A 20,352-nucleotide genomic window follows, 5' to 3' on the forward strand; every position below is an offset into this window, starting at 1 on the left:
AGGGCCCTGCAATAATTCCTGCTAGCTCCCTCAACACCCTGGGGTGGAGAGCATCTGGACCCACTGATTTGAAAACATCCAACCCCTCCAGAAGCTCTCTAACCTGGTCCCCCCCAACCTGAGGTCTGGAGGTGTTTCCCTCGAGCCCGTCTTGCACCATGGTGGGGACATCCCGGTCCCTGCACAAGAAAACGGGGGTGAAGAATTGGTTAAAGAGGTCTGCTTTCTCCTCTGGCGCAACCACCAGATTGCCCAGAGGATCTTGCAGAGGGTCCAAATTTCCTGGTGCCTTCCTCATCCTCCCTACATATTTGAAAAAGGACTTTTTATTATCTTTTATCTTGGACACTAGTCCTAGCTCTATGTCCGCCTTAGCTTTCTTGACAGCCCCCCTACAGGCCCGAACAGAGGAGGTGTACTCCTCTTTGGAGATAGTACCCCCCTTACCCAGCTGTACACCGCCTTTTTGGCAATCAGGCATTCCTGGATGCCCTTGATGAACCAGGGGGCCTTTCGGGCACTCCTGCCCCTCTTGCTTCTTGTTGGGATGGTCACTCCTTGGGCCCTGAGTATCATCTCCTTAAGGAACGACCACTCATCTTGGGCACTGAATTCCCCTGCTCTCGAGAACCCCAGTGCCTCTCCCACTTATCTCCTCAACTCATTGAAGTTGGCCCTCTTGAAGTCTAGGGCTACAGGTCAAGGGCCTGCCCTTGCTGCAGGCCCTTGACACCCTGCACTGGATGGCCTCCTCCCCAATGAAGAGAGGTGGAGGCCGTCCCTTCCCAGCAGCTCGCTGCCTCTTTCTCCAAAGAGCAGACTGTGGTCATGGAAGCCAAAGCCTTCCCAATGACACCAGCCCCACAGTCTTTGGTTCACTATCTGGATCCTCCCCAGCCCACAGCCCAAGACTTGGAGGATCAAAGAAAACACCACCAGTGTCCCCGGACCCTTTAGCCCCACACCCAAATCCCTGTAGTACCTCATGACCCAGCTGGGAGCACTCTGAGCCGTGTCATTGGTGTCCACATGGATAAGGAGCATGGGATAGTTGTCAGTGGGCTGGAGAAGCTTAGGGATCTTCTCCACAATGTCTCAGATGCGGGCTCCTGGAAGCAGCAAAGTTCCTGGGCTAAGGGGTCGGGGTGGCAGATAATCCCCTCAGTCCCCCTCAGGATGGAGTCTCCCACAACAAACACTTTGTGTTTGGTCTTAGGGAGAGCAGGGGCATTAGCTACAGTGTCGTCTGTGTTGCCTGTGGGAGCTGGCAACTCAGCAGGCTCTGATGGGGCTGCAAGAGGTTCATACCTGTTGTGAAGCTCCAGTAGGGCAGAAGCCTTGGGGACCTTCACCACCTTGGTCCAAGCCCTGGGCTGAACAGTGAGGGAGGTCCCCGATTCCTCCCTTGTCCTGGAGGGAGACCGTGGTCTACCCTCCACCTCCTAGGGGAGTCTATCTCCTGCTCACAGTCCCTGATGGCATGCAGTCTCTGGACTGCGGCCTGGAGCTCCTCCAGCTGGCATGCCAGCAAACCCCACAAGAGGAGGTGACCATGCTCCCAGGCCCCAGAGCCTGAAAAAGTGACAGGCAGCCCCTGCAGCCAAGAGCCAGGGGCTCCGTCTGTGTGGATCTCAAAACCATGGGCTCTGCCTGGGTGGCAGTCTCCGAGGTGCTGGGGGTTGGGCCGCAGATCCTGAGGGGACCCTCGGGGTGCAGCGCGTGCTGATCCGTGTCATGCCACTGGTGGGCTGGCTATGGACTGTCTACTCTGGGGGGCTCACAGGCAGGACCTCAGGCCCTCCCTTGCACTTTCCTGCACAAACTCCCATGCTAACTCATGCGCTGGGCCTCTTTGCAAGAAGCGTGCCTGTTTGTGCAGCCTGTTCGTGCGGCTCCCTGTGGGGCTAGGCAAAGTAGGAGCCAGGGCGGGGCATGACCCTTCTTGGCCCACTTAGCCCACTCCCAGCTCACTAGGTCCCTCCCTCCATGGGCCCCTGCTTACCTGCGGACAGGCCAGGGCCCATCGGGGATCCTGGGGTCACTGCTGGGGTTCCTAGCCTCATGGGGGCTCAGCAGGCTTACACCCATGCATCTTACACAGGAGCTGGGACTCTAACGAGGCTTATACCATTGCCAGGCCCTTTTTAAACTGCGCACATATGCAGAAGCGCCAGCCGGCACCTCAGTGTTTTTTGGGGGGTTGAGGGGTCACTCCCTTCCACCAAGGGAAGGAACAGGTGGGTGACTCCCCACTAACATGGCACACGCGCCTGCAGGGGGGGGGTCGCATGGCTCCCTGGGGGGCTGGGCCAAGTAAGAGCCAGGGGTGGACGTGACCCTCCTCAGCTCACTTAACCTGCTCCCAGCTGACTAGGTCCCTCCCTCCATGGGCCCCTGCTTACCTGCGGGGCCCATCAGGGGTCCTGGGGGTTGCTGCTGGGGTCCCCAGGCTCAGGGGGCACAGCAGGCTGACACCCATGTGTCTTGCACTGGAGCCAAGACTCTAATGAGGTTTATGCCATTGCCGGGCCCTTTTTAAACTGCACGCACATGTGGTTCTTGTGGCTTGCCCCTGTGACAGAACTTCAAACCCATTCAGGGAAGAAACCATATTGTTTTAAATGATTATGGAAAATCCAGACACAATGAACATACCAAACACCTCATCCTTCTAAGTTTTAGTTTTATGTTTGAGACTATCAGTAGATGATCAGACCCTAAGGCCCCCTCTACAAGTTACACTTAAGGCATGATTAATCAGGTAAGCACATCTTAAACTGTGAACCACCTACATAATCAATCAATTAATGGTTTGATAAAACAAGCAGTAAGCTACAAAATTATTCCACATATAATGTGTAAATAACTTTGTAATTTGTTCTAATCACACCATTAATAGAACATGTGGCCAAATGCTCCCCTGTGGCTGGGAGCCCCATCAACTGACTGGCTCCCAGTCACAGGGGTGCACCACCCAATTCCAGGGCTCAGCTCATAAGGCTTGCAGTGGTGGTAATGTAGTCAGCTGTGGGGCCTGCAGCAGGGAGAACACTGCCCCCCCCATGAGCATCCTCAGCTGTGGGGCTCACAGCAAGGGTAGTGGGAAGAATGCTGACATGGCTGCAACCCTCGGGAGGTGCAGGGCTCGCAGTGGGGGCAGCTTGGGCGAGCACTGCTGCTGCTCCTGCAAGTCCCACACTATTTGAAGCGCACAGCAACACCATTCTCCCCACACTGCTGCAAGTCCCATGGCCCCTGCTGTGAGTGCCACAGCCAACAATGCTTACAGCAGGGAGAAGTGTTCCTGACACTGCCTCTGCTGCAAGCCCTGCAGCCCATGTCAGCTGCATGGCTTGCAGAAGAGGCACTACAAGGAAAGCTACCCCAACTTCAAGCCCTGCCAAGCCTCATAAACTGAGGGGCTCACATCTGTGGGAGTCACTGCAGAGGTAGCCAGGGGTCCTGATCTCAGGCTCTCCCTGCATTGGAGATAAGGCACGATGGGATCTACTACATGACTGTATAGATCAAGCATCAGATCCCACTGTGGCTTTACCAGTATATGTAGAAGGGCCCTAAGCCTGTAATGGGAAAAATCTTTGTCCACTGAAAGCTCAATATCCAACATTGCTATATTATTATATAGCTGATTTGTCATACCTTTATGAACATACATTTCTATGATGTTAGGTGAAGATGATGCTGTGATGACAAGGTAATTAATTAGAGCAGTAAAACTCAACTGCCCTGTCACAAAGGTGATACTGCTTGGTGGTACATCTCTTCAAGCCATTCATAAGATCCAATAATATCTTCAAGAGCTGCTGTCATTGAAGTATATGTCTATATGATTAGTATATTGAAAGGTATGGCAGAAGGCCACCTTTGTTTTTCCCCAAAAAACTCTGCTCTGTGACAATTTGGTTACGATGGGCCCAACAAAGGATACACACCTTACCCTATCTCTTTAGGTAACCTGAGCTGGATACATTCCTAAGGGAGGGGGGAAACCTGCTCCCTCTGCCTATATGACTGGCATCACATACCTGGGTGAGGGGCTTGGGCACCCTGGGGAGCTAGGAACTGCCAGTCTGCCCAGCAACTAGTGATGCATTTCAAATTCATTGGCTGATAGCCAACAGGTGCTGGCCTCCATTGGACCAGGTAAATGAGGGTCATAAGGGCTATAAGCTGAGGATTGCCCAGGAGGAGGGACAGCAGCTATGAGGAAGACTCAGAGAGAGAGAAGAGATGGACCATCTGAAACTTGCTTTCTCTTTCAAAACTCATGATCAAGGAACTGCCTGCCTCCAGAGGGAATCTCCACCTGCCTCAGGGACAATACTTGTGAGTAACCTACCTGAGATCTAACTAGATATATAACTTGCAGTAACTCAGATGCATGATCAAAGGCTACCTAGCCATGCCTGTTTGCTTTATGGGATTTATCTGATATTGCTCTATCCTGTACCTTATTCCAATCCTACCCCTTATAACCAATAAAGTTGTCCTTTGTACCTACAGTGGGAGACTTATTGGGAGTGGATCTAGGTTATGCTTTGGGGTCCCCTTGGTTCGGCTGACTAAGGGAGACCACTACTTGTGCTTCTGACTGAGGGAAGCATCCTAAGTTCTTGAAGTGAATCAAGTACCCTCGAGGGTTACTAGGCCTGTGTTTTCCATGGGGCGCAGAGCCAGAATCAAGCCCATCCCCGGGTGGTGGCAGTTTTAACCCCAGGCTAGTGGGTGTGCTCCAGGAAGGGGGTCGGCCAGACATGAGGCGCCCCCCAGGGAGACACTCGGAGCCTGGAAGGTGATCAGGAGCAGTGCGGTGGGTGGCTCAATGCAGGCCCACTACAACAGGTTTCCCAGGAAATCAGATGTCAATTGTGTCATTGATTAGATTTTATACTTTGATGTCTCCTCCCATGTGTTAACCTTTATTTTATTTTCTCACATTTATTTCCATGTACCCTCAATAGAACTGCGATAGGACATCAGCTATACAGGCTGAGTAGAGGTCCCATTCACATGACCACAAGTGACTGACAGGTTGGGTCCTAATATTATTAATAATATGATGCATTGAGCCACTATAGAAAGTTCACTATTTAATATTTACTTCTGAGTTAATCAATAAATATCATTAAACATTGATCAGTAAGCCTTTAACACCATCCTTAGGTTTTTGTGGAAAAGGAAGCGTTGAAACTATCAGGAGGTGCTTTATTAGGTGAGAATGTTAACAGTTTTAACAATTTCAGGAGTACTAATATTTGTATGGAGTTTGCATGGAGGTCTCAGTAAAGTCAAATTCACCAGATTATTTTTTAAGCTACTCACCACTTCCTGAACATCATAAATGGAGACCAAGTGGTTTATAAAATTCTATGAATGAAGCTAGATATGACACTGGAGAATAATCCAGATTTTTCAACCACATGTCTAGCATTCAAATTTTAATAAAATAGTACATTAAAAGCACATTTTGACAAGGAGGTCAATCACCTCCTTTATTATCCTTAAGTGGCTTCTGCACAAGGGCTTTGCTTCTCTTTTTGAGAGTATTTTTTCTTAACACAAAAAATATCCCTTAAAACAGAGAATGGCTTTTGTGACTGCCTACCCAGGGAGATTCATAAGTATTCTATTCTAGCTACATTCTGTGCTAGATAAGGGTCCACTAAATTTAATTCCAGTTAGATCCAAATAATATTATTGATCTCACACTTACTTACTGAAACTTTTTCTGCTGACAGGACCATTTGATCATTTCAGATCAAAATATTTTGAATAAGAAGAAAAAGATATTTTATGTTCTCATGTTATTATGCTCTTAGTTCAGTATCCCTGAAGTCAGTGGGATTAATCTTTATAAAAGTGTGGATACACATATGAATAAGGACTATACTAATAGGCCCAGTCATGCTTTAGCTACTTAAAAAACTATTTTAAAATCACAGTACTGTGCAGACTGAAGTGGAGTGGGTGCATCTAAAAAATAAATTTTCAGAACTTTGTCTTTAGATTCCATCTCTGCTCTTTTTCCATTAATAGTCTAGCAAACAATTTCACTAATGGAACATGTTAGAAAAGAAGAGGAAAGGTTTCAAGGTAATTTTGGAGAATATTCATAGAAAACTAACTCTCAGTTTGTTCAACACAAGAAACCTAATACTAAACTTAACAACTATTTAATCTGAAAACAAATATGCAACATGATTTTCAGACTCAACAAAAAAAAAATAAGTGCAGGTTAACTGTGAATGCTTGAGAGTAATGAAATACATATGATCCTCAGACAAGAAGTGAATCACTGAAATGATTTGATAAATAGCTATAAAAAAGCAAATAAACATAAAAATATTAATAAGTCAATTTCTTATGAGCAATTAACAAGTTGAGAAAAAGGCAAATCTACTGGTCAACTATACAGTTCTGCACCAATGGAAGCTAGGAAAAGATAGGTGAAAAGAAAAGATATTGGAAAAAAGTATGGAAAGAGGTTTGGGAACAGGAGGGACTGATTTTTCAGAAAAAGTGTATGAAGCACCATATTGTAACCTGACATTTTCCTAAAAGTACACTTTACTCCAACAACAAACATGAGACATGACAACTATCTGGCTCCTATGCTACAATATGTATGCAAAAAAAGCATTACAATGTTCCAAAGAGATACAGCTAAGTATAATGTAACTAACATAAGCAGAGCAAAAGCTACCCTGAATAAGAAAAACAAATTTCCTAACAATGGGACTCGAATACTAGAGAGAAGAGCAACTAAAAATCCTCAGACAGACAAATATGTCTACTGGATTATACAGTGGTCTCCTACAGAGTCTTCTTTCTTTTAAGTCTAAAGACTATACTGGAAAGCAATCAAGAATCTACCATAAGGAACAATAATGCACTGGCTAGAGCTAGAGATGACCTAATAAGTCCGCAATCTGTTCTTAAAAAGAAGTGCAAATAGCAATAATTAGTTCAGAAAAGTAAAGTAAAGATTTAATCAAAATTATTTCACTTAAGGTATGAATATCAATTCACTGAAGTGCTTCACGTTGTAGGGGTTTCTATTTCTTCATTACAGGGGATTTTCAATTTTCCTCTGATTTTTCCGACATATTTTTGCAAATATTTTCCATGTTCAGAGAATGCTCATCTTTGTAATTGTGACTCATGTACAGAGAGAGAGAAAACCATAACTGCCAAATTGCAAGGTCACAGAAGGACTACAGAGGCAATTTATTTTTCTTCTATGATTCATTATGGTGTAAGTGATGATGTTCTTGGGTGGATATATAGATTGATGTGGAAATCAAGAAACAGGAAAGAGACTGCAAAGCACAACAACTGCTTCAAAAAAAGTGCAATAAGACATTTAATACTTTAAAAAACAAAATGTCTCAAAACTGGTACTTTTATACAAACATTCAATTTCTGGAAATCTAGTTGCATAATACATCATTAGTATTCTATGAATAAATTATATGGGCTCAAATTCTGGCAGCCACTGAGTGGACACTCATATTAGAATATCTTTCATCAGAAGCTTGAAGCAAAATGGCATCAAAGGCCACGTTCAGACAAGCACGGATGTGTAGTACATGGCACTGCAGCCACATCTGCAGTGCCACACATCGCACAGTAAGGTATTCCCCACGCTGCTACCTTGTAACCTCCGGGAGTTTTCTGACCCTGGGAGATCTGTGTGCCCCACAAAACCAGAGTCTAGCTGACTGGAGCCATGGCTGCAACTCCCCAAGGCCCCCAGGATGCCAGGTAAGCTTTTTTGGGGCCAACATAGTTGCTGGCCACAGCCTCCTCCACCCCACCCAGGGTAACCTGCTGAGCACCACAGCACACGTGGCATTGCAATTCCCCAGGGATAAGTAGCAGTGGCACAAGGTATGCTGTTGCTACTTGCCCCCAGGGAAACAAATGTCTGCTCTTACATGGATGTGGCCAGCAAGGCTAGTCTGTAATGGATCTTTAACAGGGAAAGGCTCTCCCCATGGAGTTACACACCTTCCCAGGAAGCAGAGGGAGAAACAGGATCTACAGTACACAAAAGTGACTCGACCTGCCACTTTTACAGATAAGTGTAGCCCAGTAAGGGTAGCTAGATTTGAACCTATGTCTATTTGTCAGTCTGAGTGTGACAGCAGCCCATACAGGCTTTGAGATAGTTGCTTAAATGTAGCTTGTTTAGGAAGTGATGAATATAACTGTGGCAGTCTGGGCTTCAACTAAGTACCCAGGATCCTAGGCTTTCATACTGCCTGCCTTGAGGACACCTATACATGTCCAGCACATCATAGCAGATTTGATTAAATGAACATGGTAATTACTATGCTGTAGCAGACTCCCATGTCATGTGCATCAGCACCTCCATGCTGAAAAGTGGCAGCAGGATCACTTTAACTAAAGTTTGTTCTATGAGCTTTAGTTCAAGTGCCCTTGCTGCCATTTTTCAGAGTAGGGATACTGAGACATGTGACACTCCAGGAGCTTTAATCAGAGGGGCTCTTGGAACCAAGCTAATTAAAGTCCCCTCCCTCCCCCCATCCCAGAGCAAATCTATAAATGCCCCAAGATGCCACAGCCTCACTACTATTGGTATGTGAGTTAGCTATATTAAACCTAACCCTGGAAAATCTCACATGCTACAGCCCCTTCTCCCAAAAGCCATGTGGACTTTGGAATACTCAAAAGCTGCATTACCCTTGGAGTAAAGTGGGTGGCACTGAAAATGCCATGCTTTTGCTAAGGGCTATGTTAAAAACACTACAGGGATGCATAGGGGATATCCATGATTTAAAAAACAAATTATTCCAAATAAGTCCAGAAGGAGTGTTACAATAGGAATAAGAGCCCAGGAAATCAATGAGACCTCAGGTTTCCAGCATCTCCAAAGGCTGAGATTATTCATGTCCCATGAATTTTTTTACCCTGTTTCTATTGATTTCAGTTTCAGTAGGCAATATGCTTATGCACTTCTAAAAGAAAGTAATGCTTTATAAACAATTGAAATTTGGGATTCCAGGGTTTCAGTGACTATAATAATTAGATCTTGCTCTACCGGTTTTCAAGATAATGACCACTGAAATTTTGTTGCATTGAGGTAAAAGGGCTGCCCAAAAGGCTATAAACTGAAGTTTCCTACAAGCCACAGAGGTTCATATTATAGACCACAGGAGACATGAGAATCTCAGCTTTTGGAGATGCTGAAAACTTGAAGTTATAATGGATTGCCATTCCTATTATCAGATTCCTTCGGGACTTAATATACCAAGTGTTATATTTTAGACCAAATTTATTTTTCAATTCCTGAAAATAAGTATCTTTATTGTACAATTTTTCTTCATCGTAACACCACTCCCAAAAGGAATCACCATAATTATATCAACCATCTGTTACCCTTAGTACATGGCCAAAATGTTACTAAGCAACCAAAGTAAAAATTTGGACATTTTATGAAGTGCTGCATGGAGCCTTTTCTATGTAATTGGCAAAATTCGTAAGTTGTACAGTATGCAGTTCCAAACAAGTATAAATTTCACTCTTTCCATATATAGCTGACATGGACATCAAATTTACTACCATCACTTTTAAAACTCTTAGCAAAAATACAAATTTAAGTCTTTTAATTAATCCATAAAAATGACTGCCCTTTCAGGCAAAACAAAACAAAAATTCTCAGGTAATACTAAAAAGTAATAAAGATAAAAGCCAAGTCACTTACTATAGCCACAGTAAAGTTGCAGAGGATTTACTTAATCAGTAGCTTTTTGAATAATACAATTACTTATCTTTTAATTCAACAGCGTTTGGAAAAAAAAGAACAAGATTTATATTCGGACATGAATTTCTACAAAATTTGAGTTGTTGTAAAAACAGTTTTGGTGTGATACCATTTCTAAAGGTTGGTAAATTATCAGTATTTGAAGATTAGAAGAACCAGCTCTTCCACCATACTAATATTCTATTAGCAGTCTCTCTTGCACTGAATTTTGCAATTTTTTTTGCATTTTTCCTCCAAAGCTGTTTGGAATTTGGGAAACAATTCATAGCAAGTCTCAGTTCCTTCTCAGAAGAATTACAGCTCCATACATACAGCAGAACTGAAAGACTTCCTCTGAATTAATTCTTGTTTGTGCATATCTGGTAGTAAAATGGCCCAGAATTAATACAACATTCCTACTTGAAGTATAACTAGAACCATAAAAGTCATCATCTTACTCCATGACAATACCGCTGCATGAATTCTGTTGTCTTTTCTAAAGTAAATCTTTTTTCCTCTATGTAAATTTTCACTCATGTTTCCAATTCTCTTTCTATTTTTATTGTCAATAGTATTTGAAACGCGAACAAGTTTGTGGATTTTCATTCGGCATATTTTAAGAACATGGTGTTTGTCTCCTATTCCACATGGTCACTGATGAATTGAGGTAAGACTGGACTTGTAGGGTCCTGATAAACACCTTCCATTTATTCAGTTCATTGCATTATAGCCTTATTCTTAATTTGTGATGTCTTCATTAGTTTCCAATACATCGTCAATTTTTGTTAATTACACGTTTCAATTTAAGATGGGTTTCAGACAACTCCTGCTTTAGTGGCAGCATATACAAGTTGTTTATTATCATCATGAATCATTTAACAACAATATCACTATCATTATCATCAACAAGTTGCAATTAGCATGCATTAAGGTATCTTAATTCCTGAAAGGGGCCCATCACAACTGACATTATTACTCCTACCCAGTGAAAAGGTTACCAGATATAGTTTGGTGGCTTTGGCTTTTCTGTATAGTAGAAAGCAGTGTTAAAGTGATACTGTTGTGAAGAGCCAAGAGAAATAAGGAAGTGTACTGTGATACCCAAAAGTGTTTATGTACTAACCATGCAGCTGGTATCATCCACAAAAGTTACTGCCTCTTGCATTTTTAGTAGAAAGGAATTTAAATACAAAGAAAAGGGACAGAGGGTGGAGGCACTGTTGAGAAAGGAGGCCTAAGAGATCAATATGTATAAACAAGGAGGCCTAAGAGATCAATATGTATAAACAAGGCAGTTAACCAATAAGAGGACTTAGTGGTAAAAAGTTGGAGTTAACAGCTAGACCAGATAATGAGATAGCTTTACCTAGTCATTGTTGAGACCATGCTTAACACAATCCAGCCTGTGGATGATTTCTTGTTCCGCAATTTCACATTCAAGTCAATTTTTAAAGCATTGTTGTTTAAAGACAGCTTCCCTGAGGGCAGTGAGGGAAATGTCCAAGGAGGCTCAAGTGTTCTGCCACAGGTTTTTGTGGGTTTCTGGAACTGATGTCAGATCAACATCCATTCATGTTTGTACACAGGGATTGTCCCACCTCTCCAGCGTAGACAACAGAGGGGCACTGTAAACAGATAATGGCACTGGTAGCAGAGCAGGTGAATGAACTCTAGATGATACAATTTGTATGTTTAGAGATGATATGGTTTATACCAATGTGGGGGTACAGTTGGCACCTGTATCTGTAGAAAGGTATCTGGGTCTGAGGACTTGATGAGAACTGGAATTAGGTAGTCTTGCTGGAGAGATGTCATTTGAGTTTGGGAAGAACACCTGTAAGACCTAGTTTTCGTCCCTCTCCCCCAACCCTTCCCTCTTGGCTACCTTGAGGTAGTTGTCATTTTCCAGAAGGAATTGGAGATTATTAATGATACATCCAATCTGTTCAAGCTAGGGGTATTAAGGAATGACCAGAATTCTGTTGTCCTCGTCACTGTTAGTATTGCAGCAAAGTCCAAGTACAACTGCTAATTTGAGTAGCTGCAATTTTAAGATTGCATTGTAAGTATAGAAAGCTCTATTCATCAACACCATATAAGCCATCACCTGCTTACAGCACCCCTCTGCTCTCTACATTGGCAGGAAGGGGCAATTCCTACATGAAAAAAAATAAACAAACACCGATTTGACATCAATTGTCTGGTCAATTCTAGAGTCTCTAAGGTACCACCCTGCCTTCTGAAGAGTCTACTTGTGTTTCACTGTATAATTCTAGAGCTCCTCACTCTAAGCCCATGGCAGCAACGTATTTCAACAGATGCCAGTGATGATTGGTTCAATATGCAACATGGCTTGCAACTGGTGTGCAGCCCAAACAGAGTGACCGGATCACAGGTTCCCACCTTTAAAAGAGGTAGAGACATAAACTAGTCACTTGAAAGGAGGACTTGTGACAAGCCAATATATGAAAAATGGACACAAAGCAATACCTTTTTTCTTAAATCTCAGATGCTTGTACAAGAAATCTCACACTTTTCTCCAGAAGAACAAAAAGCCATAGTATTATCATAATGAACAAAGAAAGAGGAACAGATGTTCTCAAATTAAATACAGAGAAATCACTTCAAAATCTGAGTTCTAAATTCAACCTTCTCCCAAAAACAATTGTGTGTATATATTGAGTTTCAGTTCAGAGCAGTGTTTCATGGTATAATTTCTATGACATTTAGACTACCACAATCAAAATACTTTCATTAAGTTCTGATGCGGCTTGGCCTAGAATTGATTGGCCTAGCACCAAAATCCATTATTTTAACTTGAGATTTTGGTACTGTCTCCCCGCTTTCATGTTAGTTTTGCATTTACAGTACTGTATATGACTAAGTTTTTAGTACTCACAGGCTTACCATCTGGACCAGGTTGTCCAGGATAACCATGGTTCCCAGGTTGTCCAGGATCCCCCTGTAGCAGAATAGTTATGCATCAGTGCACAAAGATATAAGAAACAGAAGTTTATAATTAGCATAAAGGAACCTTTACCCTAGCACATTTCTACTTGGGAAACTAGGCCTTCAAGGGACAATGTTCCATAAACCACTGGCTGCAAGCCCAGACAACTTTTATGGACGTTCCTATGAGGCTAAGTGCCTGGTCCAATAATCTCTCCATGGGGAAACTGCCATTGACTTGTATGTAAGGCTTGGAAGACTGGTCCCGTATATTATATCCTATATTTAATTTATAAAGCATGAAAACAAAACGCATGACAAAACTGGTATTAATAGGTATTAATTTAGCAATACCACCCTGAGCCAGGATTTAACAGATGCTTGCTTTTAAAGCCAAAACTCAATAAAAGTAAAAAGCACTATGGACATATTTAAAGCCTTTTAATCAAAGGAGATTCTCCTTTTATACCTTCTCTTCAGGACTTGGTCCAATGCTTACACAGGGCCAAGGTTTTTTTCCAATGATTCCACTGGGGGAGTTCTTGAATCATGCTCATACAGGAAAAGAAAGTTACCGTTCCTCAAAGGTCATGTTTATGATGAGAAAGTAAAAAACACCTTATTCACTGCATTTTCATCTTCTGTGGGTTTTTTGTTTGTTTGTTTTTTATAAGAGAAAAAACATCCCACTCCCTGCATAAAGTCCATTGACCTTAAAAGAAATATGAATGGCCCCAACACATTTACTTTTTCAGGAACTTTTGATCATCAGTAAACAGGATTTTGTTCAGCATCATATATTATAAATTCTGTTCCAATTAAAGAATCAGTACAGCTGATGAAGATTTAGAGATTATATCACAAATGGTGATCTAAAACTTAGTTTGACTGTGAAAGTCATCTTTTGACACAGAGTGAGAAAACGCAATAACAAACTCAGTGATTAACAGAATCCCATCATATCATCACATATAATTTGTAAAGAGTCATTAGCAATTTAGATTTTCTTATTGGTTTGGAAGAGGTAAGCTAGCATTTGCAGTATATTCATTCTGAAAGGCAGCAGCCAAAATTTGAGTCTATTCTATTAGTGACACTAGAGCAGATTCCAGCCCTCACTATAGCTCCAGGACTTGACAGGGAACACAGAAGTTACAAGGGCCCAAATTAACTTCCCCAAGTAACTATTTTTAATTAAAATAAAATTAGGGAAAAAAATTGAGAAATCATTAAGAGCAGATTTTTTTTAATCTTAAGCATTTCCATGTTAAACAATGAACCTCAGGGTGTGAGATTATTTGTTAGATACAAACTAGAAAATCACGTGCAAAAGTACAAACACTTGCCTATTAAAATATATATTTATCATATTTACTCAAAAAATCAATATGAAAATTTTTCTTCCCATTCAAAATCTTACCCTGGATTTAAGATGGGGGCTGGGGGTGGCAGACACCTGCTGCAGCTCTGACTTTGGCCCCAGCAGGGGCTCAATATTGGAGTCAGAGTCAGATACAGCAGCTGCCTCTGCCCACTCCCTCACCTACCATCCACAGCCTCTGCCTCCATGCTCATCCCCCCCACTGCTTACAGTCAGTCACAGCTCTGACCTCATTCCAGCCCAGAGCATGTGGTAGCTCTTCATAGTTTCACAGTCGGTAGGGTTGGAAGGGACCTAAGTAGATCATCAAGTCCGACCCCCTGCCATGGGCAGGAAAGATTGCTGGGGTCAAACAACCCCGGCTAGGTGATTATCTAGCCTCCTTTTGAAGACCCCCAAGGTAGGAGCGAGCACCGCTTCCCTTGGAAGTTGGTTCCAAATTCTAGCCGCCCTGACTGTGAAGTAGTGCCTCCTGATATCTAGCCTGAATCTACTCTCAGTCAACTTATAGCTGTTACTCCTTGTCGCTCCCAGTAGTGCTCAGGGGAACAGGGACTCTCCCAATGCCTGCTGGTCCCCCTTGGCCACTTTGTAGACACCACCAGATCCCTTCTCGGTCTTCTCTTGTAGAGGCTGAACAGGTTCAGGTCCCGTAGCCTCCGCTCAAAGGGCCTGCCCTGCTGTCCCCTGATCATGCAAGTGGCTCTCCTCTGGACCCTCTCCATGCTGTACACAACCCTCCTAAAGTGCGGCACCCAGAACTGGATGCAGTAATCCAGTTGTGGCCTGACCAGTGTTGCACAGAGGGGGAGGATCACCTCCTTGGACCTGCTCATGATGCATCTGTGGATGCATGACACAGTGTGGTTAGCCCTTCTGACCACATCCCCACATTGATGGCCCATGTTCATTTTGGAATCAATAATGACACCAAGATCCTTTTCTGCCTCTGTATTGATGACAAGGGAGTTCCCCAGCCTGTACGTATGCTGCTGGTTCTTCCTCCCTAGGTGCAATACCTTGCGCTTGTCAGTACTGAAACCCATCCTATTCTCATCTGCCCATCTCTGTAGCCTGTCCAGATCTAGTTGCAGTCTGTCACTCTCCTCCAGCATGCCCACATCTCCCCACATCTTAGTGTCATCTGCAAATTTGAACAAGGGGCTTTTCACCCCCTCCTCCGAGTTGTTTATGAAGACATTAAACAGTGCGGGCCCGAGCACCATGCCCTGGGGGACCCCACTGCCCACATCCTTCCAGGTTGAATAAGACCTGTCCACCGCAACTCTCTGGGTGCAGCCCTCCAGCCAATTTGCGACCCATCTGACTGTGTAGGCCTCGACGCCACAATCGCCTAATTTTTTAATGAGAATGGAGTGAGAGAGAGTTTCGAAGGCCTTCTTAAGGTCCAGAAAGACTATGTCCACCGTGACACCTGCATCCAAGGTTTTTGTGACCTGGTCATAGAAGGCCACCAGGTTGGTCTGATAGGACCTGCCTTGAATAAGCACATGTTGGTTGCCCCTAAGCATGATCTCCCCTGCTGGTCCCTCACAGATGTGCTCCTGGAAAATTCTCTCAAAGAGCTTCCCCAGGACTGAGGTAAAACTAATAGGCCTGTAGTTTCCTGGGTTCTCGTTCCTCCCTTTTTTGAAAATGGGGACCACATTGGCCCTTTTCCCGTCCTCTGGTACCTCGCCGGAGCACCACAAGTGCTCATAAAGTTGTGCGAGGGGTTCCGCAATGACCTCTGATAATCCCCTCAGCACTCTGGGGTGGAGATCATCAGGACCTGCTGATTTAAACAAGTCTAGTCCCACGAGAAGTTCCCTGACTTGGTCTTTGCTGACTCTGGGCCTTTCTTCCATCCAGCCATACAGCAGCAGTGGCAGTAGTTCTAGTGTTCCAGAACTGCTACTGCAACCACTGCTGTGTGGTCAGGCCATGGCCAGAGATACCATGTTCTCTCTGCCCAGGTCTGGAATGAGGCCAGAGCCATGAATGACAGTAAGCAATGGGAGGGAGGACAGGCACCAGGGATGCAGGCAGCAGGGAGCAGAGTCATCACAAGGGATGGAGCCAGATGCTGGGGGTGCAGGCAAGAGGAAGAGGCCACTTGCATGTGTGAGGGTCAGGCCACTTGCCCCCTCCTGCCACTTGCCCCTGCCACCTGCTCCTCTGTAGCAGGGAGGGGGATGGAAAAAAAGACACAAATTCAGGAAAATCCTCCAAATATTGGATTTTATATTTATATTAAAAGTTATAACAAATTTATAGAATCAAACATATAGAATCTAATTATTGGGGGGGGGGGTCGACATTAAATTTGAAATAAGCTTGGAGTCAGGTAAATACAGTATCCAAAAGTTATTTTGGTAACCTGTCATAGCCTGACTGCTTTACCCACTTATCCACTCTCACTAGCTCCGGTGAGAGCAGAACTGAGCCCAGTGTGATTGCACCCTCACATAGTAACCATGCAACATGAAAAGGCAAAATAAAAGAGACCAAAAAAAAGATGTTTACTTACTTTAGCACCAGGAGGTCCTTGCTTTCCTGGAGGACATACACATGGAGCTGGCGTGGAACCCACATCACTAGGGCCATTCTTGCACTACCAGAAATAAAATCAATCATCAATATAAACACACAAACATTAAATTCACCTTTTGCCATAGAGACTGGAAATGAACTTTTGCGAATATTTTTGCAGCAATCATCCAAACCTGGCTACATAAAACATCAACAAAGAATTAACCTGTTCATTTATACCTCAAAGCTCTTGAAACTCCACTTATCTGATCAGAATAGTCAAGTTTATGTTTTAAGTAGTGATGGCTTTGCTCCAGGCATCTATAATAAGATTTCCCCTTTTCCACCTCTAGACAAGTCTTATGACTAAATCCTCACAAAATGTATGAATAATCTAATAGTCATCTTTAAAATAATTTAAAATTAACATCCAAAACATCCATTAAATACATCACACTAGGTAGCATTTGTGATGCATTTGTAGTTACTGTAAAACAAGTAATCAGTGTGGTTGCTTGCTTCAGTAAAGCATCTAAAATAACTTATAAAATACACTTTACTTAAAAATGCTGGGCCTCGGCTTCCCCAAATTTACACTGGTAAATGTCAGAAGTATACAAAGTAAACTTAGTTACACCAGTATAAAACTGGGTTAACTCAGATAAAAACCGGGCTTATTATCCCTTATGATGAATGAATGAATGAATGTCTTCCACACAGCAGACATCAAAGTTATAAAAAAAACCTGAAAATTTAGATTCTCAGATATAAACTAGTAGATTTTGTATTTAAATTAACACTTCATTTTTATTTTTTTTTTGAGTACTGAACTTCTACACCTTGATCTGGAATAATACTGGCTTTAAAAAGGGGGGTCTCGAAAAAGAATTCTTAGAGTAATATTGATGGATTCCATAGCTGAAATATGTTTTATTTGCCTCAGAAATAGTGATAATCTGTAGCTGAACTAGAGTTACTGGCAGCTATTTTTTCTTACCTCTGCCAAAATAAGGTTACTTTTCCCCAATACCTAAATGAGAGTTTAGGAGAAGATGCTTCCTTTTACACACGCAGCACTGACAGTTTTGTTCACTAATAATATAGTTCTGATTAATCAAATTATAATGCTTTTAAGTTTTTCAAACCTTTTTCCATTTCTCAGAATAAGCTGCATATTCCCAAATGGTAAAATAGAGTTTACAAAAAGATAAATACTACCTTAAATTCAATCTGAGTGGTTTGTGATCAAGCCTACCTCTCCATTCTGAAATAAAAGAAACACAGTATAAGAGTATAGGAATATGTGAGAAGCAAAAATCAACATGTTTCTAACAAGTGCTAAAAATACTTCATAAATTCTGGCCTGTAGCTAATAGCCTTAATGCAAGATTTCCCATATCATTCAATGTATGTGAAGTTACTACTAAAGCACATGAAATCAGTGTACCTCTGGGAACTTTTCAAACAATGATTAGTGGGAATTTGAAAGCAAACTACAAAGTTAAAATTAAAAATGAGGTAACCACCTCAGTTTTATACTGTCAATGAACAGTTCATGTAAGATGTTCTTCAAGGAGTTAAGGTGTCAATAAAATAAACTACCTTGATTTTTCCTCATTCAATAAAGATATACCCACAATGTATCATTGTGTGGCATCACAGATCCTACAGGACTCAAAGTCTGGGTAAATCCTCTGCAGGTGCAAGGGAGTTTGCTTTTTCATTCATTCCCATCTGACTGCAGAGGGCCCATTCACAATCTTAAGACTTGAATAACTTAAAACAAGTCTCCAGGACTTGCAATATTACAGAATGATGTGTCCTGAGCTATTTTAGCTGAGAATTATGGCGTGCCCTCACTTAGTGAATAACCAACATCATTAATCAGCATTGCTTACAGCAGATTTCCCATGCAAGTGCTGAGCAACCTAGCTCAATTTATGAATTACGACACAATTAGAAACCGAGGGAATATGGTCAAAATCCATCTATCCTTTAATTGTGTCTTCAGATGTGACCCAAAATTTTTGTTTTCATCAAGGTTTCACAGTTAAAGTTAATTTACATCAAAAGCACATGAAACTGACTGGCAAAAAACAGTATTTTCCACCTCATTCTTGCCAAACTACTGATAACGTAAATGTGATGGTTTTCATTTGTTTACTTTCTGTATCCCATTAATGAGCTGTTAATATTAAATACTCCTTCAATCAATTTATCTAAATTTAAACATGTTGTAAACCTCAATGCCAAAATTTACAAGAGCATTCAAAACCCAGCAGCTCCCATTATGATGCATATGGCTAAACATTTTCAAAACAGGTCCATACCCAACCGCTTATTTGGTATCTATTGGTAAATTAAGTCCTTCTGACTCCAATGTGCATGCTATTGAAAATTGGCCTTAACTGATCGCATACAAACTGAAATCAGTTGTGGGGTTACAAAGGAGGAAAGAAAAATATATATAAATATCTGGACACTGAAAATCTGCACCTTTCTAATTTCTTCAAAACTGGCTACAGCATCACATTTTCCTCAGTATTCTCTTTAGCACCAAAACATGCAAAATATAGTTTTTAAAATACGGACAAGGGCAGCTCCTTAACTCTAATTCAGATGAGTTTGGACACCAAATTATCTGTCATATTTTGAAAAAGAAAACTCAGCATTTGGGTGTTTAGCCAATTTGAAAATCTGTCCACATGCGTCATACCAGGAGCTTCTTAGTAGTGAAGACTTCTGTAAATCAAGCCCTTACCTGATTTTCAAATGGGAGTTGAACAGTTTTGCAAATCTGGCCCAAACCATGGGTTCTGAGTGCTTTAGACAACATAGCCCTCATGGCTGCATCCAAATATGCAGGCATATGCGGTTTGTGAGGCCGCAAACCTCTTTGTGGTGTCACAAACCACATGCAGGGGACATTAAAAATGTGCCCAATGCTGCAAATGTGCAGCATGGAGCCAAAATTTGCTACCAGGAAATCCGAAAAGAAAGCAGGGTGGCATATGTGACAGAAGCATGTGACAGAAGACATGGAGGTTCAATCCTTCAGGGAAACACTCCTGCAGTTGTACCCTGGCTCCTCCAGCACACCAGGAGCCCAGAAGAGCCAGGCAAGGGCAGTTTGCCTGAAGCGGGACAATCTGTCCCTCAACAAAGCATACATGCAGAAGCATACGCTTGCAAAAATTAGCAGCACATATCTGTGCCGCTATTTTTGCTGCTGCAAGGGCACACCCCTGCACATCCAATTGTGGCCTATGTTTTTAGGCTTACATACATAAACAACCAACATTTCAATTTATAATGAATTTTAAGGGCATATCTACACTGTCCATGCTAGGGAATGCAACTTCAAAAAATACACACTGCCCACTTGCTGCTTGCTCTATTAAATGCTAAAGAATGGCACGGAGCTGCTGTTGGGGAGATGATGGACACGTCCTATCTCTGCACCAAAAAATAAACTACAGGATCTTGGGATGAGGTAAAAATAGCCCAGTCAGGGTCACAAAGTGTTAAAACAGCACAGTTTCAGGGCTCTGGAGCAGCTGAGCTCCCTCAGCTTTGGGGCTGTACTGGGGACACTTGTATACATTTGTTGGGCTGGGTTAACCCAGTTTAGATCAAATTAACCCATGCTGATGTACAGTTCTCATTAGATGAGAACTAACTTTATATCAGGTATACCATTTTA

General features: G+C 42.6%; 1 protein-coding gene across 1 annotated transcript in view; it reads right to left on the bottom strand.

The window, feature by feature from the left end:
* Positions 1-20,352, bottom strand: part of COL21A1 (collagen type XXI alpha 1 chain) — a 233,964-nt gene that overhangs the window by 119,657 nt on the left and 93,955 nt on the right. The window contains exons 8-10 of the mRNA XM_090034162.1: positions 17,905-17,913; positions 16,648-16,731; positions 12,687-12,749 (exon numbers count right to left, since the gene is read on the bottom strand). Of these exons, the coding sequence (XP_089890288.1) occupies positions 12,687-12,749; positions 16,648-16,731; positions 17,905-17,913 (156 nt within the window). The remainder of the gene's footprint in view (positions 1-12,686; positions 12,750-16,647; positions 16,732-17,904; positions 17,914-20,352) is intronic.

This window comes from Crocodylus siamensis, chromosome 1 (assembly GCF_052110815.1).
Source record: "Crocodylus siamensis isolate JL-2025a chromosome 1, ASM5211081v1, whole genome shotgun sequence".
In the NCBI taxonomy this organism is placed as follows: Eukaryota; Metazoa; Chordata; order Crocodylia; family Crocodylidae; genus Crocodylus; species Crocodylus siamensis.